Source organism: Pseudochaenichthys georgianus, chromosome 6 (assembly GCF_902827115.2).
Source record: "Pseudochaenichthys georgianus chromosome 6, fPseGeo1.2, whole genome shotgun sequence".
In the NCBI taxonomy this organism is placed as follows: domain Eukaryota; kingdom Metazoa; phylum Chordata; class Actinopteri; order Perciformes; family Channichthyidae; genus Pseudochaenichthys; species Pseudochaenichthys georgianus.
In genome coordinates this window covers 22673725-22691334 of record NC_047508.1, presented here as the reverse complement: position 1 = coordinate 22691334, position 17610 = coordinate 22673725, and the positions used below count along the sequence as shown (strand labels likewise).

The 17610-nt window shown below is 42.8% G+C and overlaps 1 protein-coding gene across 1 annotated transcript in view; it reads right to left on the bottom strand.

Annotated features, from left to right (window-relative positions):
- Nucleotides 1–2169: 2169 nt before the first annotated feature.
- furinb (furin (paired basic amino acid cleaving enzyme) b) overlaps nt 2170–17610 on the bottom strand; it is a 66151-nt gene continuing 50710 nt past the window's right edge. Inside the window, exons 6-13 of the mRNA XM_034085783.1 lie at nt 13629–13841; nt 11861–11961; nt 9612–9715; nt 7258–7375; nt 6878–7057; nt 6535–6662; nt 5552–5680; nt 2170–4294 (exon numbers count right to left, since the gene is read on the bottom strand). Of these exons, the coding sequence (XP_033941674.1) occupies nt 3579–4294; nt 5552–5680; nt 6535–6662; nt 6878–7057; nt 7258–7375; nt 9612–9715; nt 11861–11961; nt 13629–13841 (1689 nt within the window). The 3' untranslated portion in view covers nt 2170–3578. The remainder of the gene's footprint in view (nt 4295–5551; nt 5681–6534; nt 6663–6877; nt 7058–7257; nt 7376–9611; nt 9716–11860; nt 11962–13628; nt 13842–17610) is intronic.

The following is a 17610-nucleotide window of genomic DNA, read 5'->3' as shown; positions in this document are numbered from 1 at the left end:
GTAGCGTCATCACTTGAGAAACCATTGCATATTTTTGTATGAAACAGTAAGGGTTAATTTATTGTATACTTATTTCAACACATTAACTATTCAGATTATTATTCTGTAGCTCATATGACTGCAGTGTGCCGTTAAGACACAGCAATAAGGTGTGAACAGTCTGTAAAGGTGGAGCTCTGTTTCTAAAGGAGATGTTGCATCCTTTTTAAGATGTCATTTTGTAACGCAGTGCTATCAGTAACATTAATTCACCTCAGTTGGTGGTTTAAAAAGGGATTCCTCCTAAAACGACACATAAACCCAAAACTGCCTGAATGTCAAGATACCACTGTGATTAATGACTAACATTCTTAGATATTTGTGGGTGTACTGACCCTTTTAATAAGACGAGTCTTATCCCGAGGCTCTCATCCTTTTTCTGGTGTGCATCCACAGCGACCGTGGAGGATGTTGTCACCCGTGTCCAAAGCGGCGCCCGGACATCCCGCAGCCCACCTGTGTCCCAATTTGTACTGCCCCACCGTCTCTCCCGCCCCACTGAGTTCCATCACCAGTTTTTCATCTACATTTTCCACAGGAGGTCTGCAGCTGTGTTGCCCTCTGGCCTGATGTCTGCTCTCAATACATTCTGCTCTCTGTCTGCACTGTAGCCCCCCCCCCCTCCAGCTGCTTCAGAACAGACTTCACTGCATCCTAAATTGCACTTTCTCCTCCGTTTGACCTCGTCACAACCTGCCCTCCTGCGTCTCTATGTATTTTTTCAGAATGTGATCCGTTTGTTCAGAGGTAATATATGAGGGCATGGTCTCTTTTGTACTTGTGTATTCATGATGGATCAAACTGCAGTAGAACAGAGGAGATGGGGATTGAATAAAGGACAACACGTTTCTCTTTATCTAAAAGCAATTTGTTTCAGTCTCTAAAGCACTGGTGAATCTGTGTTTTCATGCTGTTTTTTTCATCCAAAGATTACATCTCTATCAGTAGGGGGCAGCATTGAGTCAGTACAGGCTGTGCCTACAGATGATTCCTGTCAGATAAGTATTATAAATATCTCTGAGGCTTTCCAGTGTCAACCTGACATAGAACTGAGCAGCTTTAAAATCACAGGTAGTTACCTCGGCACGTGTCCACCATTGTGTTCACCTCTCAGACAAAGGCATCAGAGACAGTGTTGAACACGACAAGAACTCCAAAAGTCCTGTTTCTTTGTTGAAGCTTCATAAAAATGGATTAGGGACAAGGGCAGAAAGGATGGCTGCCTGAGACTGATCACTGGAGCCGACTATTTTCTCAACCCCTCTGTGAGAAAATTGGAAGGGAAACTGAAAGTCGGCTGTATGCCTGAGCATCAGATTGGATAATGTTTGACCAGCTGGAATAATGAGACTGGAATCTCAGTGTCCAATTGATTTGAATGTGAAATCAGCTAATGGCTCTCTAATTTGTTGTTTCAATTAATGTCATGTTTCTTGTTGCCAAGCATGATTCAGTGGACAGCATGACGGCTAATAATACGTAAGCTAAAGCACATCAATGGAAGACAGTGAAAACCAGCACTCATAAACTGAAAATGCAGGTATGAATCGGCAGACAAAAGACTTTCAAACCCATCTGGATAAAAATAATAAATAAAAACACTAATTTACGCACACGGTTATTTTCCCACATGCATTTATAATAAAAAAGCAAGAGGCACCGGAGGTTCACTGGATTGTGCAGCCTGTTCTCCCGGCAGATCTAATTATGGGCCACTGAATGAATGTACCTTCACCCATGAACCCAGTTACCTGGCTCTGCAGAGGCGGATACAAAGGTAAGCGACTAATGAACAAAGCTGCTACCAGCTGTCTGCTATTGTTTCCCCGTGTGCATACAAACCGTCTCCATTTATTTCAATTTCAACTTTAAGGGGCCACTATGTTGAAGCTGGAAAAAAACGTTTTCTTCAGGGCTTTTTGGCACCAAACTCCCTGCATTGGAGAGCGAGGAGAAGAGAAAACCCTGGCACCCTGTTAAAGCTAAACGCCCGGAGTGAAGGGAACACACTTGCTACGAGATATACCGCCATGAAGAAGTGATGAACCATCTGCTATCTCCCTTTGTGTGTCAGGGGCTGAGAATGAGATGCATAAAACACTAAAAGTTTAATAAATCTGGCACACAGTGTATCTATGCAACAGCAAAATTGGTTTTATTCCAGCGTGAAACTGAGCTCCACAATATTAACATCCATTGTCAGTTAAATAAAAAAGGATATAAAACAAACATAGAAAATGCTGTACAAGATATCATGACTACCATTTTACATTTAAAATCCAAAGGCTTTGACTAGGTAGCTAGTTCTAGATTAGGACATAAAGCACGTGTTTGTTTATCAATGTATGGCGCTCATAATAGAAAAGGAAGGAGTTTTCCCTGACGTCCTGGGAGAGGAGCCCCAAATCAATATATGCTCTGTGGGGAAAATGACGTGAAAAATGATCTAATTTCTTACTGTCAGCTACCAGGAGGAAGAAAGTAGGACAGGTCAGCTGAGCAGCTTAGGGCTAAGTGTATCTTCATTTCACCCAAAAACAGTGCTACTCCACATAACAACTCAATGAGATTTTATGACTAATATATCTGATACGTCTGTGCTGCGGTGGCAATTCCCTCTGGGACATGATTGAAAACAGAGCATCCCACAGTTTCCTGCTTATCAAACAGCCGGCGGGATGTTTTATTATGCCGTCCAAGTACGCCGCAGAAATCTTCAATTTAAAGTACTATTAATGAACAACGCTGTCAACTTCACGACCGCTGGCCCAATCTGCCAAGGAATCTGATAAAATATATCTCCAATTTATTATGTGCCTGTGCTGAGGGCCATGTGTTTGTGTTGGGGATGAATCAATGCATATCTCAGAAAGAAATGCACGCTGCTGGCTCAGAGAAGCACTCCAGACATCTTAAACATGGAGTTCACTTCCCTCTTCAGAGCGTACTCCTCAGCCTGTCAGGGCTGTATAATGTTCCTCTGTACCTCTGGAGGAGCTTTCACAAGTCTGCATAAATAAGCCTGATAAAGTCATCAGAGCTCCGAGACAACAGTGCTATTTCAGAAACTGGGGGTGTGGAGTTTGAAAAAAAAGGGCATTAACTAGGCAGAGGGAGTTTACAAAAGGTGCTTTTGAATTGCATTATGGGATTCAGGGTTTTAGATGTTCACTTTGGAATAGAATCCAGGATATCTCAGACTCTGCTGCTTTGATTGACATATTTCCTCAATGTCTTCTTCCTTTAAACCCACAAACTCTATAGGAGCGCAATACCACATTTCTATAAAACGCCTTCCACAAATTGGTCAAAATATGCTCAAGCAGGTCATCAAATAAATAAATAAGTAACATTGTTGCATAACACCTCAAATTGGTGATGAAGGTGCATAATGAATACATCTGACATCAAAATATAAATCAAATAAGATACATTAATAAATACATGAACAAATTGATGTGCTGTCGGACAGTAAGGCCTGTGTTTGTGTGATCCTCCTTCATGTCTCAGCTCAGCACAGTCAGCTCTAAAGGCTGATTCTAGATCAGGCTCTGAGTCCTGATGAAAGCTGTCCTCTCGCTGTGCCCGTCCCCCTCCTCGCTGTCTGATTCAGACTGGTAGGTGATGGTGTCCTCGTCCCCCCACACAGTGGGGATCCCCTTGTAGCATATCCGGGCCTTCCTCTCCTGTCCTGGGCCGAAGCCAAACCCAAAGCCCACCCGCACCCCCCTGCTCTCTGAATACACAGAGGGCAGTTTGGTCCTCCAGCCCAGAGAAAAGCCCCCTGAGCGCATCTGCAGCAAGAGGAAGACCCCGGCGAAGGCAGCCAGGATGAAGGCACAGCTGAGCACGGCCACCACCACAGGCAGCTGATTGGACGGAGCTACGCTGATCCCCGGAGGCTCCTCCCCCTCTCCGCTGTCATCTGCTGCTGCTGCTGCTGCTGGACTCTGCTGCTCTGAGGGGGCTTCGTCCCCCTGCAGCCCCCCAGCCAGAGGGGACTTGCGCTGCACCTGGTTCTGGTGCAGGCAGGAGGTGAGCACCAGGTGGCTGTGGGGGGGGCAGGACAGGCAGTCTGTGGGGCCGCTGTCGGAGCAGGTGAGGCAGGCGGCGCTGCAGGGCAGGCAGGCCTGCACCGAGGACAGGTCCACCCAGTTCTCCAGGGAGAGGTTCAGGAGCTGGGGACCGGAGGAGAAGCCCGGAGGACACAGCTTCACACAGCCCTGCAGGAAGAGGGAGGAGCCGGGGCTGCACTCTGAGGGGGGGGGGGGAAGGGAGGTTGGGTCACATGCAGTTCAATAAAATAACCAACATTTCCCCTGAAGTTAACTGAAAATAACCACATCATTTAATAGTATAATTTTTTATTCGCTAAAATTAATTATTTTGTTTATAAATTAATTATTTTGTTTATAAATTAACTGCAGTCGAAAATGGCACAATTTTGTTCTGGAAAACCAGCAGAACCTCCTATTTTTAAAAGCTGAAACCATCCAATGCTTGGTGTTCTTGATTAATACATTGGCAAATCTCTATTTCCCAGAGCCCAAATTGCTCTCCTCAGATTTGTCTTTTGTTTCAGTCTCAAACTAATACAATTGTTTGTAAGACAAGCACAATTTCCAGCCAAAAAAAACCAGCAGTCTCATATTTAAGAAGCTGGAACTGACACATTAATGGTATTTTTTCTTGTGAATTAACTTAAAGGGTCAAGTGATAATCTAGAGGGAAAAGAGAAAGAGAACATTCAGAGACAGTAAACTAAATTATTCAATCATTTTGATGTTTAGGAAATGAAATAATAGTGACTGTACGTAGCTGTTGAGCTCACATAGTCGATAAGCAGGTGTTGAATTCCAAAACATGTCTTAACCTTGCCTTGAGTAGAACCATAACATCGATTTAAACCAATTGTATTTTCCTTTTAGTTAGAAATACTGTAATATTCTTCATATTTATTTAAATGTATGCTTGCCATTTATTTAACACTTTGCAGAAACATAATTCCATATTGCACTCATCCTCTGTGCACTGACAAGATGGTTCATTTATTAAATGAAGGCACAATCAGTAAATGGAAGATTTGACGAAATGAACGTTGTGTCCTTTACCCCCCCCCGTATAATTATCGGCAATTACAAAGCATCCTTCAGATCTGAAGCCCTGTACAAAGTGTGAACAAAGTGTTACCACTGACTATTAAAATGTAGATTTTAACTAAATTATGAAGGAGTCTGGAACGATGAATAAGAAAGTGTGTGAAATGCTCAGAAGCAGGATGAAGCTTCCGACCTAATCTTCCTCTTAATGAGGGAGTCATCCTCCTGAGCGTTTGTTGACAACGTAGCACCTCTCGCACTGACGCAGTTTGAATGTCCCCTGCTGCTCCTCCATACAGAAATACCTAACACTGTCTGACCAAAAGCCTGTTCTGTAACAACGAGTGAGTACCAGCGCCAATACAAACGAGCCCACTCCTCTAAAGTGGCTCCTATTGAAAGTTGTATCTCACCGATACAGATCTGCTGGGCGTCAAACGTCTTGCAGCTGTTGTTGGACGGCCGAGGGAAGTCCGAAGACGAGGGGTTGATGACGCTGGGTCCGGTACCCCACAGGATGAGGGTGAACTGACTTAACACAGCTGAATGAGACAGGGAGGGGGAGGAGGAATTAGGGTATGGAAGAAAATATCAATTGAACACCTCTCAGAGAGGTAACAGTGTGAACTGGCTGATGAGGATATGGGGGTGGAAGAAAAAAGAAACAAGTGATGAGAGTGGACCCAAACACAGTAGCGGAGGAAGAGATGCCTTCCCATCTTTTTTTTCGGCAGCTCAGAGTAAACAAAGACACGCAAGAGGTCTAGGACTTTAACGAGTTAACTCTTCTTGACAATATGCTGCTGTTTTGCCTTTTGAAAGAAATGCAGCCCGAAACCAGCTAAAAATATGCTTAAAGCTATAGGGTTGGAAATGTCTTTTAGGAGCATTTTTGAAAGCAATGGACCTACAGCATTCAATTAATCAAATACTCTAACTGCTATATGTTTGTTGTTTGATATGTTTACATTCATAATGATGATTTTGTGAGAGTGTTGCCAACTGGGTTAGATTTAGTGACGTTGGGAGCTTGTGCTGCTAACAGCTTGTATTAAACAAAGACTTGGCACCGTTCTTTTTTAGTTGGATAATTTTGAAACTCTACATTTGCTGGCTTCTCAATACGTTTATAATCAAAAGTGTGCCAACAAGTTTCTTGCACAAGAATATTTCTCAGTCCAGCAGCTGCAACGTTTTAATCTGCATACGAGTGATTTTCCCCTAGTAACAAAGAACATTTTTATAAACCGAATCATAAGAGGGAGACAGAAAAAGCGGAGGATATTTAAAGAAGCACGAACATATGCACGAAAACTCTAGTTAATGAGGGGGCAGCGCATGTTGGCATGATGTGATGTGACCAGAGTGAACGATTAACGGCGATGAGTGAGGTTACCATAGTCACGTCCATTAGCTGCCACGTTTTCTATTTCCAGTGTCCATTCCCCTTGAGGGTCCTCGCCCCATGAGTGGGTGCTCATGAAGGCCCAGTCGTTGAATCCCTCTGAGGAGAAGTCATTGGGCCTGACAGAAAATGTGAGACAAGTTGTTTGAGACATGGTAGAATGCAGAGGTTGTGTTTCTTTCCCGAAGAGTATACCAGTGGGAGTATCTGTGCAGAGATAACAATGAGGAACATGCACATTAGGTTTGTCTCCGTGTGTGGAAGAGACGGAGGGAAGAGAGATTGATATCATGGCTCTCTGCTGGTGTGTACAGATGTGTGTTTTACGGTGTACCTGGGGAACAGCAAGGTGGATCGAGTGCCCAGTGGGCTGATGAGATGAATGGCCAATTTCCCTCTCTGGTTGTGTGAGAGGGTGAGGCGAGCCTGAACGTGTTCCACAGAGTTAACGTACTCCGGTCGTCCCCAGCAGCCATCCACGCTCTTGCTGAACACCAGCTTGTTCCCGATGTCCCTGAAGGTACAGCGGGGGGGGGGGGGGGGGTTAATGTTGTGTGAACTCATGAAATGGACACGGACAATAGCACTGTCCCCAGCTCCGAGGAGAATACGGTCACATCTATCAGCCTGAGCTGCATGATAAACAGGAAGCGCTCATAATGACACTGTTGTTTACACACAAATAGAAACGGAGCTTCAAGTGACTCTCCTTACCTCGGTTCTGTGAGCATGTTGAGAACACACTGATGCTGCGGCCCCACTGTGGTCCAGTTCTGAGCCAAGGACACCATGGCGCCTGCATCCAGAAGCCCGTATCCGTACGAATGGCTCACTGTGGACAGAGAACAAATAAAGAGAACGGCAGCTTGGTGGGAGATAACATCACATAAAGGGAAATGACTGTCATTTAAAGAGCAGCTCTTTATTGTTATACTATGCCGTTAGTTTGAATTGTAAATACTGAGCCCGCTATCATAAATGTAGTTTTCTATTTACCCAAAATCAAAATGTTGACATCCATTCCTTACAGTTCTAGGCAGAGGTGGGAAGTAGTGGAGTACAAATACTTCGGTACATTTTTCTGGTATTACTCCACTACTTATTTTACGACTTTTTACTTTTACTTCTTACATTTTTAACACAAATACCTGTACTTTCTACTTCTTACATTTTCAAAACAGGTTAGTTACTCTAGTTTTAATCTGTGTTTGGTGGCCTGATCATTATTGTGGGGGAAACTTCTGTAGCAATGGAGAGTCAGGACTCAGAGAGACACGAGGAGAGCTGGACCTTTGATGGCAAACACTGGTGGTTTATTTGGAGTTACGGCCGGAGAACTGACAAGACAGGTGGTGAGTCACGAGTTGACACAGCGGTTGCCAATAATCAACATTCTTCATCAGTGAGACTAAACAAATATGGACCCTGAATCTAACAAGAGCTCTCGTCCATAGGAAAGAATGCGCGCCAGGGAACCTACGTCCCTGAACAGTAAACTACCTCATGGCGGCTTGTGCTCTGTCATAGACTGGCAACAACAATGCTCCCAAGCTGCTCCTCCTTAAGAGAGATAGCAGCAATACCCAAGGCCGTAGACCTATGCCATGAGAAAGGAGACAGTGAGAGGAGAAAATTATGAACTGTGTCAAAGGTTGAATACCTAAGCAAATGATTCCCTAACAATTATTATTTAGAGTCATTGCATTCCTATTGATTTGAACACGATCCGTGTATCCATCATTTCCTGGTCTTCTCCAAAGACGAGGGACCAATGAAAGCGTTGTAATTGTGCCGTTGTTCAGCATCGAAACATTCATTAGCTAACAATAACATTATTGTTCTATTAATATAAAGGGAGGTCAGTTACTCTTTAAAACAGATGGTAGTTATACGTACTTTTTACTTAAGTACATTTCGAAGCCCATACTCCTTTACTTTTACTTGAGTAAAGAAGTTTAGTCAGTACTTCTATTTTTGCCAGAGTATTTTTAAACACGAGTATCTGTACTTCTACTTGAGTAAAGGATGTGTGTACTTTTGCCATCTCTGGTTCGAGGCAAAAATAATGTTAAAGGTTTTTTCTAAAGGTGGAGCCTTCTTGATATCAAGAATTCAGCAGATTCCAACACCTAAACATGTACTACCCTCTGCATTTAGCAACCCCTTAGCTCCCACTGCCTCTGCTTATACATCTAAGGCCTCTCCTGTGCCGTGCATGAGCATGAACACCCCCTGCTGCTGATTGGCTGGAATAGTGTTGTGTACAGCAGCGCACAAACAGATAGACAGCTCAAGGACTGTGAGGAGATATTCGCTGAATTTGACAAAAAGTGTATTGGATTACTGTTGCTGACTCCACCTTTTGTGTGCTGCCATTACCAGCTATTTAGTTAACAAGGCTGGAAAGGACGTCGGTGGTGCACTTCTCAGGTGAATGATTGTTTGGTGGCCAAGGACAAGACGTGTGTTCATGTTTGTAAATCGGATAAGAAGCCGTGAAGCTAATGGGGTTGTCGTTCAGAGTCAGAGGTCTTGTGTTGCATAGACTGTTGTATGACTCAATGAGAATGTCTGCTCTGCCTGAACACTGACATTACTGCTTCATGCAAATATGCTTTAAAATGAAGCCAGAAAAATATTAAATATAAATTATTTACAGTTGATTTACTGAGATGATATGTATATTGTAGCAAACAAGAAACAGGATTAGCAATTAGAGTGGAGATGAAACAGCCAATCACAAGTAACACATTTGACACACATTTTTTAATTGGCTGAAATTAGGGCATAATGTAACGCTTTGTCAAGCTGGTCGACCTTGTTCTGTCATCACATTGTTGCAAAAGGGAAAAAAAGGTAGTGGAACATGAAGGCAAACGTGATAGCTCTCAGAGCAGGGGGTCTGAGTGAAAGGTGCTTATTGTGTGCTTATGTGAATAACAGCAATTTCCCAATTCAAAATAGAGTTTAATTGTATAACGCATGTGCTAGAAACCCTTTTTCTGTGCTCAAATATGACACAATAAACTATAAATATCTGTGCTGGATTTCGACTCGTCGGCCTCTACCTCTGCGCCCCCCCCCGTTGGTCTTCCAGTCTCCGGCGCTGAGGTGTCCGGGCCGGGACGTCCTCACCACCAGGTGCTGCATGTCCCTCCAGGTCAGGTTCATACTGCAGGGACACAGGAAGGAGAGCAGAGTTAACCTACTGCCTTTCAGTAATGTAATAGCTGAAGGTATTATGCACATTATTAAACAATACACACAGGTTTCGCTGACCTCGACTGTTCGACAATACAGCGGAGGAAATATGAGGAGATGAGGGATATAGAAGGTCAGGAGTCTGTAGACCAGGGGTGTCCACACTCTTTTCACAAAGGGCCACATACAGAAAATATACGAAGGGCTGGGCCACTCACTAGAGGTATATTGCCTGATATGTTAGCAAAATTAATCAAATGTAAGTCAATTATGCTTAATACTTGAATATGCTTTAAGGAAAACAACAGCTCTCCATTGGGTTTCATTTATTTTGTTAGCAGCTCATTCCATAAAACAGAAGCCTCAGATTGCTTATAAGAGGAAATAGGAAGGGTTTATTTCAAGCGTGTTATGAAAATAAGTTATTGGGCTTTTTTCTTATCAGCTTAGATTTGATATGATATTGAAAATGTTTTCAACTTGAATTGACTGCATTTGTTTGAAAAGTGGGCTTATCAACACATGAATACTACTGTTTAATATCTGTTTTCATCTTTATTTAAGAAGTATAATACAAGACAAGTTTCATTTGTGGGCATACTCCATTATACTTTTTGAATTTGCTGAGGGCCGATTCAAAATGGCACGCGGGCCACATTTGGCCCCCAGGCCGCAGTTTTGACACCCCTGCTGTAGACACACCTGAAATATGATCCACCTGAGCATATACAGTGAGGATGACAGCTATACATTTCTGAAATATAATATTGAAACTTAGAGGAAGCCCAGAGGTGTGTGTCAGTCATCCATAACAAAGGTAAGGGCTCACATTATGGTTTAACACTAAAGCTACATCATAAGTTTAACCTATGGTGTTTAAGGGCAGGGAACATTGTAAAACATTGGCTAGAACACTGCAGAGGACCGAGTCTAGACCTCTCTGTAATGATAGTTTCTAATGGGGTCGGGGATTGGGGAATGAGGTCACCTTCCACACAGTAGAAGCCCAATAAAAAAGTGTTTTTGTATTATGTATTTATTATTAGGCGCAGCAGGCAAACATTTCGAGAAAATGTCAAAAATGAAGGAGAGAACCTGCTCGGTGGTTTACGATAATCAAACCGTGAATCACATTGCTTACAGAGTGCAACACGACAGAAATAGAAATTGCACTGTTGCGCATCATCTCCGCCGTGCTCCGCATCAGCATTCACATCAGCATTCACATCTCATATCCTCTCATGTGTTATTAATGGACAAGATCCCCCCCCCCCAACCCCCCACCCCCATCTACTCAATGTCACCTCAACCAGGAGCCAAAGGGGGGGGGAATAATAAAATAATAAAACAGCAGAAAGCCAAAACTCTCAGCCTATTAAATGATTCCATCTCTGTGAACTCCAGTTTGGTCCCAGTCTGATAAAGCAGCTCCCTGTTATTACGGCTGCCTGTCAGGAGGGGAGCAGACGCTGACTCCACTCTGATGTGAAAAAGTGAGAGATAGTCTTTGTGGGGTAAACTTCGGGGTCTGTCACTCAGTGCCCTTCTCTCATAATATCAGAAGTGAGATAAACCAGGCTCTGCGAATGTAAACCTGATGTGAACACTGGGAGGTAATCCTGATTTGATTTTGACACCTGTCAGCGGCACGTTAATGTGGAAATTAAGTGAATTATGCAGAGTATGGGACGGCTGGCCGATAAGAGGACTCTACGCACCGCGAGATATGACTGCAGATATGGACATAATGGAGAACACATTAACGCTGCTGACAGAAACTTGGATTCTGACACTCCTGAGTGAGCGATAATGAGAGATTCCATTTTAAAATCTTCACTGCCAGCCAGGTATCTAGATGTCTGTGTGGGCTGCCGCTGCTGATTTGTGTGGCTAATTAACTGATCATCAAAAGCTTCATTTGCTGAGGAAAGAATCTGTGGGCTTGGATTTAGGCCAATGTCGACTCCCAGACGCCTGTTCGCGCACATACACACTTCCCATGAACATAGCAACTAAAGTTTACAATAAAACACAATTCAAAATGTGCTTGCTGTAGAAGGCTACAGGGTTGAAAACTAGCTTTATTATAGGACGAGGTTGTGCTGTTCTCACTCACTTGGCCTCCAGAGTCAGAGCGATGATCCCAGCAGCCAGCGGGGCCGAGGCCGACGTCCCCGTGTGAGAGTCTGTGCATTTCTGCCTCAGGTCTGTGGTCACCTTGGAGACGGGAGGGTGCACAGAAAATACAGAAGGTTAGACACAGGTAATATGACACATTGACTTTCCCACATCAGCATGAGTGCAGATCAGGGGGAGGGAGGGTGGAAAAGCGGAGGGATGGTGATGAAGGGAGATTTGCAATCAGAGGAGGCGGGGAGGCGGAGAGAATGATCCGGTAGGTTCAGTCTCAGGCCGATGGATCCCAGCCAAAGGGTCACTGAATGTCAGCCAAATCAGCCCTGTAAGGTCGGGTGTTGAAACAAAGTATGTCCGCATTCCGGGTGCACTCAGTCACTGCCAACGCCAGCAAGCTAATGAGGCCTGTCTGGGTCACGGCGGGAATGACAAGAAGCAAGAGAGGGCAAGGAGAGCGCTGAAGGTCAGGGACGGATTCCTAGGTTGGCAACTCTTGGCATGACAGATTGTGGCACTAATGGCCATTACTCGTGGCAATAAATCCATGTGTCCGAGGAGAAAATGATACGAGGTTTCTGCAAAGGCCACCTAGTAGATATAGGTACTAGATAAAACAATGACATAATTCATTACTCATTTCTTATGTGCATTCACATCATTCTTTATTTATCATGAAAATAAACGCTGCTTTTTCTGATTTAAATTATACTTTTAACAATACAAATAATTTTTGGTGGGGTTTTTGACAAGTTCACCTAGGAACCTTTGATGGGAAATGTTAACTATATTGTGACATTTTATACTTAAAAATAATCACAAAATATATGCATATTAACCTATCATTTAATACAAGTTAGTTGCTGCCCTAGAGTGATTTTGTTTGTGGCTTTAACAAGAAAGTAATACCCTAGCAGTTTCTTATTACTCAGTTACACACAACCAGTACCTCACAAGGTGTCAGGAGACCAAATCTATCCTACACAAGCTTCTTGTGAGTCAAGTATGATTTGTTTAAAAGCCTGGGTCCCTGCTCTAGTTGTAACTTGACACTGTAGATACAAATGTACCAAACATGAAAATCTGCCAAAGTGAAGATAAATCCTCGTTCTGGATAGACGAAAGCTGTATGAACTCACTGATACAACAAATGGTGGCTTATGGCAACTACAGCAGCAATACAACAGCAGTCGTATTTTAAAGCAACTTCAATTTAATCTATATCATGAGTTGTGTTCGCTTGCTTGAAGCATGCCTCTCGTGTATTTTGGAGGCCATGGCAGATTTATGTCTGCTTTATGTTATTCTATGTCCCTGAGGCAAGTCTTTCTTCAGATGACAAGCAGCTTGAAGGAAGGATCTGGCATCTCTCAGTGTTTGTCAAGCTTTGTTCGCTGATGTAACATATCACTCACTGTGATTTGGACAGTTTTATGCCTATTTGTGAGAGAAGATATTAATATAAAAGTACACTTGAAAAAAAGGGTTTATTTCTGATGCACCGGCCTCGAGTTTTGGCCAAAGCAAAGTATGAGGCGCAAGTTATTTCTGTGCTAGATATTCAAAGTATTCAAATAATCCTACACAAAATCTGGGATGTTCAAAGTAGAAGTGTGTGTGTGTGTGTGTGTGTGTGTGTGTGTGTGTGTGTGTGTGTGTGTGTGTGTGTGTGTGTGTGTGTGTGTGTGTGTGTGTGTGTGTGTGTGTGTGTGTGTGTGTGTGTGTGTGTGTGTGTGTGTGTGTACACCCACTATCTGTTTCTCCCCCGGGTTTCCAGAGCTGTAAGTCGTAGCGAGAGTGGAGGAGCAGGGCTCGCTGTACCACGGCACGCTGCCGGACTGCGTGGTGCTGCTGATGGAGAGGGTGTAGATGCTGTTGGTGTAGCCGTCACAGTTACAGCTGTCCTGTTCGCGGCCTCCATTTCCCGAGGCCCACACAAAGATGGAGCCTTGCCCGCCACGTCCCTGAAGAACACAAACACATTCATTACAGACACACAGAGAATAGGTTGAGAGAAAAGAGAGCTGGTGACACATTAAGTATGATAAAGACGTTTTTCCTCGCGGCTTAAACGTCTCGTCACTTCAGAAGCAGTGCACCGCTGGAGGCACAACTCTTATTAATACATCATAACGCCGGGCGACTCATTGCCGCATTACATCATAACAAACAGAAGAAATTTAATTACTAAATCTCCTCAAGCTGAATGTAATTTAGGGGCATGATAAATTACGACATGTACGACTGTATGCCTCTTAAACACATACACTGTATGAAACGTACATTTAGTCCAGCTAGGTGTGGACTTGCCAAAAAGAGGACATTTTTGAGCAAAGTAACAAAGGGCTGTTATTTGTCTGGAACATTGCCTAGATTAGATCGTCCTTTTGTTCCAAGGCACAAATCCTTTTTTATACATTTGTCTGCGGCTAATTAGATTACTGCAACTCTTTAATCGCTGAAATGCCCCAGAAATCAATATGCCTCCGTCAGCTCGGACAATATACAGCTGAGTGTTCTCAAGTGGTAGAAAGTGTTCGCACATTTTGAACATTTTGGCCTCCGTGAGTTAGCAACCTATGGCCTTTCCAATCGATTTCTACGTTTTACAGTTTATTTCTGACTCTGGATGGTCTGGCTCGGCCTACACTGCTGACCTGCTGACGGCAGCTTGAAGTCTGCAGAGCAGCTGTGGCCCCGGGCCGGCTGCAGACACAGGGCAGCGGGGCCTCTGCAGTCAGGACTCCTCATCTCTGAAAGAGCCTCTGGGTGGAGAACGACCTCTGCCGCCTTTTGTGCAAGACATACAGGCACATTTTTTAAATTGGGTTTTTAATTAGTCATACTATTGTTGTTGTGGATTATTATGCCTTTCATCTTCTTCTACAATGCATTTAGAAAGCACTTTCTTTTTTCTTAAGCCTTGTTATTATCTCTGCCTTTGATTTGTTTTTCTGTGAAGCACTTTTTGAGTGTTTTTGGGGGAAATTTCAGAGTGAACAAAGGTATCATTATCATCATTATTCACATTTCTCTTCAGTATTAATCACACCCTGTCAGAAGAACATTAAACAATTCAAGTTAATTATTTCATCAACCCTATTTGAAGCCATATGATAATAACCACTTGTCTTCTACATGAGCTTTGAACCAAGTTGGCAACAACAAAACAATAAACCCAAGAAACACATATTATGAAAGAAACAGATAAAAGACAGCGGAGGGACTTCCCACATGCTGAGAGCAGGAATAATGCAACAGTTGATGGCAACCAGACATTTATAAGGTCAGAGAAAACAGATGTAAACCATCCCTCCCTCCATCTCGCTCAGCCACAGATACACAAAACGACACAAAAAAGATCATAAAAACAAGTGTTTTGATGGCCAAAGCCGCAGGAAAGCTTTACTACTCGGGTTGTAAAGATTGTGATTCTCTGCCTTTTTTTTCTCCCTGCCTACTTGAGTCGGGCTTAGCTGGCAAAAAAAAGGTCCTGGCTGTCATCATCAGTTCCAGTTTTTTGGGCTTTGCAGTCCCGGTCAATAAAGATATTGGAACCGTTACTTCCTTATCACTGTTGTTGCATCACTGTTTTCTCTGACTCCGTTCATCACATTTTAAGCCTTACAGGTTTACAATTTAACCTAAACATAGACTTCAAATGAGTTTAGGATTGCCAATTTATTTTTTCCCTAATGGATTCCTTTATCTCCATCTCACAAATTACCACATTTTTATGGAGACATTTGTATTCTACTTTATGTCCAATGCTGTCTGAATTGTACTGTATCATACCACAGGAGTGTTGAAGGTTTAGCAAATAAACTGTCTGTTTCTACACCGACCACTATTGCGGTAAGCATGTTGTAACTTCCGGTTGTTGTTGTCATCTCCGGGTATCCCGTGTGCCTGTTCTGTTGCTGATAGCTTATTACAGGGTTGCCAACTTTGGGTACCAGGCTGGAGTGAGATTTTGATATAATGGGTTTAATTACACATATGCACACTAAATGACTGCTATCGTGTCAGTAGCGGGACCTTAGCATATATATAGGATATATATATATATATATATATCCGTATATATATATATATATATATACACAAATACACAATATTGGACACAGAGTATAAAGGGCACAAAGTTTCATTCACTAATGAAAGTCAAACACACTGTTTTATTGTGTGCCTGTCGCGATAAGCAATTCATTGACTTATCGCACGATAAATAAAAATTAACTCGATAAATTGCCATTTACATGAGGATGTGACTAGCAGTTTGAAAGGATGTACTTGAATTATTGTTATATATTATCTAGGGCTGTCAAACGATTAAAGTTTTTAATCAGATTAATCACAGCTTAAAAATTAATTAATCATGATTAATCACCATTCGAACTATGTCCAAAATATGCCATTTCTTTATGTATATTGTTGTGGGAATGGAAAGATAAATGAAAGAAGGCGGATATATCCATTTAACATACAGTATCTATGTTTATTATAACATTTTTCTGCATGTCAAAATGAAAGACAACCCACACACCTATCAATCATCAAACCGTGGGGTCTTAATTCATTACGTGTTGATTTCTATCAACGGGGGAGTACTTCAGGAAAGTCGACAGAGGGGGGGGGCTAGTGGAGTACTTCGTGACCACAGAGTGTGAACATTGTGATCAGCTGTTTTAGCGCAGTTCTCCAGTGAAGGGGGGAGTCTATAGGGGTTATTCCCTATCTTTATTCAAGAGCGTGGTATTTAAATTTGAGAGCATACTTTATGTATTTATTTCCCTCAAACTCTGTCCTCGCACTCAAATAGTGCCCTCGCACTCAAATAGTGCCTGCTTGCACTTAGATTTGCTCTGCTTGTGCTCAAACTGTACGCTTGCACTCAGATATATTGCTGCTCAGAATTATTCTGTGCGTGCTCGAAACTTTTTCTGCTCTCAGAATTATTCTGTTCGAGCTCGAAACTTTTGTGCAACAATCCTGTCAAAATCCCTCAACCAATAGGAGGCCAGGTGTCCTTGCGGGTGCGTTCGCTTTACTTATTACAGCGTCCCGTAAGGGCGGTTACTCTTTGGTTTATAAACTCCCGCCCTCCACGGCTTTATAACATAACATGTACATCACTTCGCTGTACAACTTTTTTTGGGGGGGGGGGTGTAAGCACAGTTAGTACATGTTTACAAAACTGACAATTCAAATCAAGCAATCTGATGTTTCTTAGTCGTGATCAGGGGTTAAATTGGGATTTGATATGTGGGGGGGCTGTGTTTTTTTTGGGGGGGGGGTCAATATATGATGCCCAATCCTAAAGCAACTGCTCCTGTATCAGATGCACTATTTCATGCCACCAATCGAGAAAGTAAACATAGAAAGTCAAATAGACCGTCTTTTTATTAGTATTATTTAACTGGAATGAATTTACATTTGAAATTATTAAAGGTGGGGTAGGTAAGTTTCAGAAACCGGCTCGAGATACACTTTTTGTTATATTCCATGGAATGCTCTTAACATCCCGATAGCAATGAATATCTTAAGTGCTTGACAAAAAATCCATTAAAAAATGTCATCTGTAGAAGCTGTAATACTGTAAAAAGTACAACCAATCCGTTTAGCAACGGATTGGATGACCTACCTGCCTGTCAGCCTTCCATCGGGGCACAAACTTATCTCGTGCCCTCATTGGTCATGTGCGCGTTCGTGTGTGTTGGAGGAGGGGCTCTA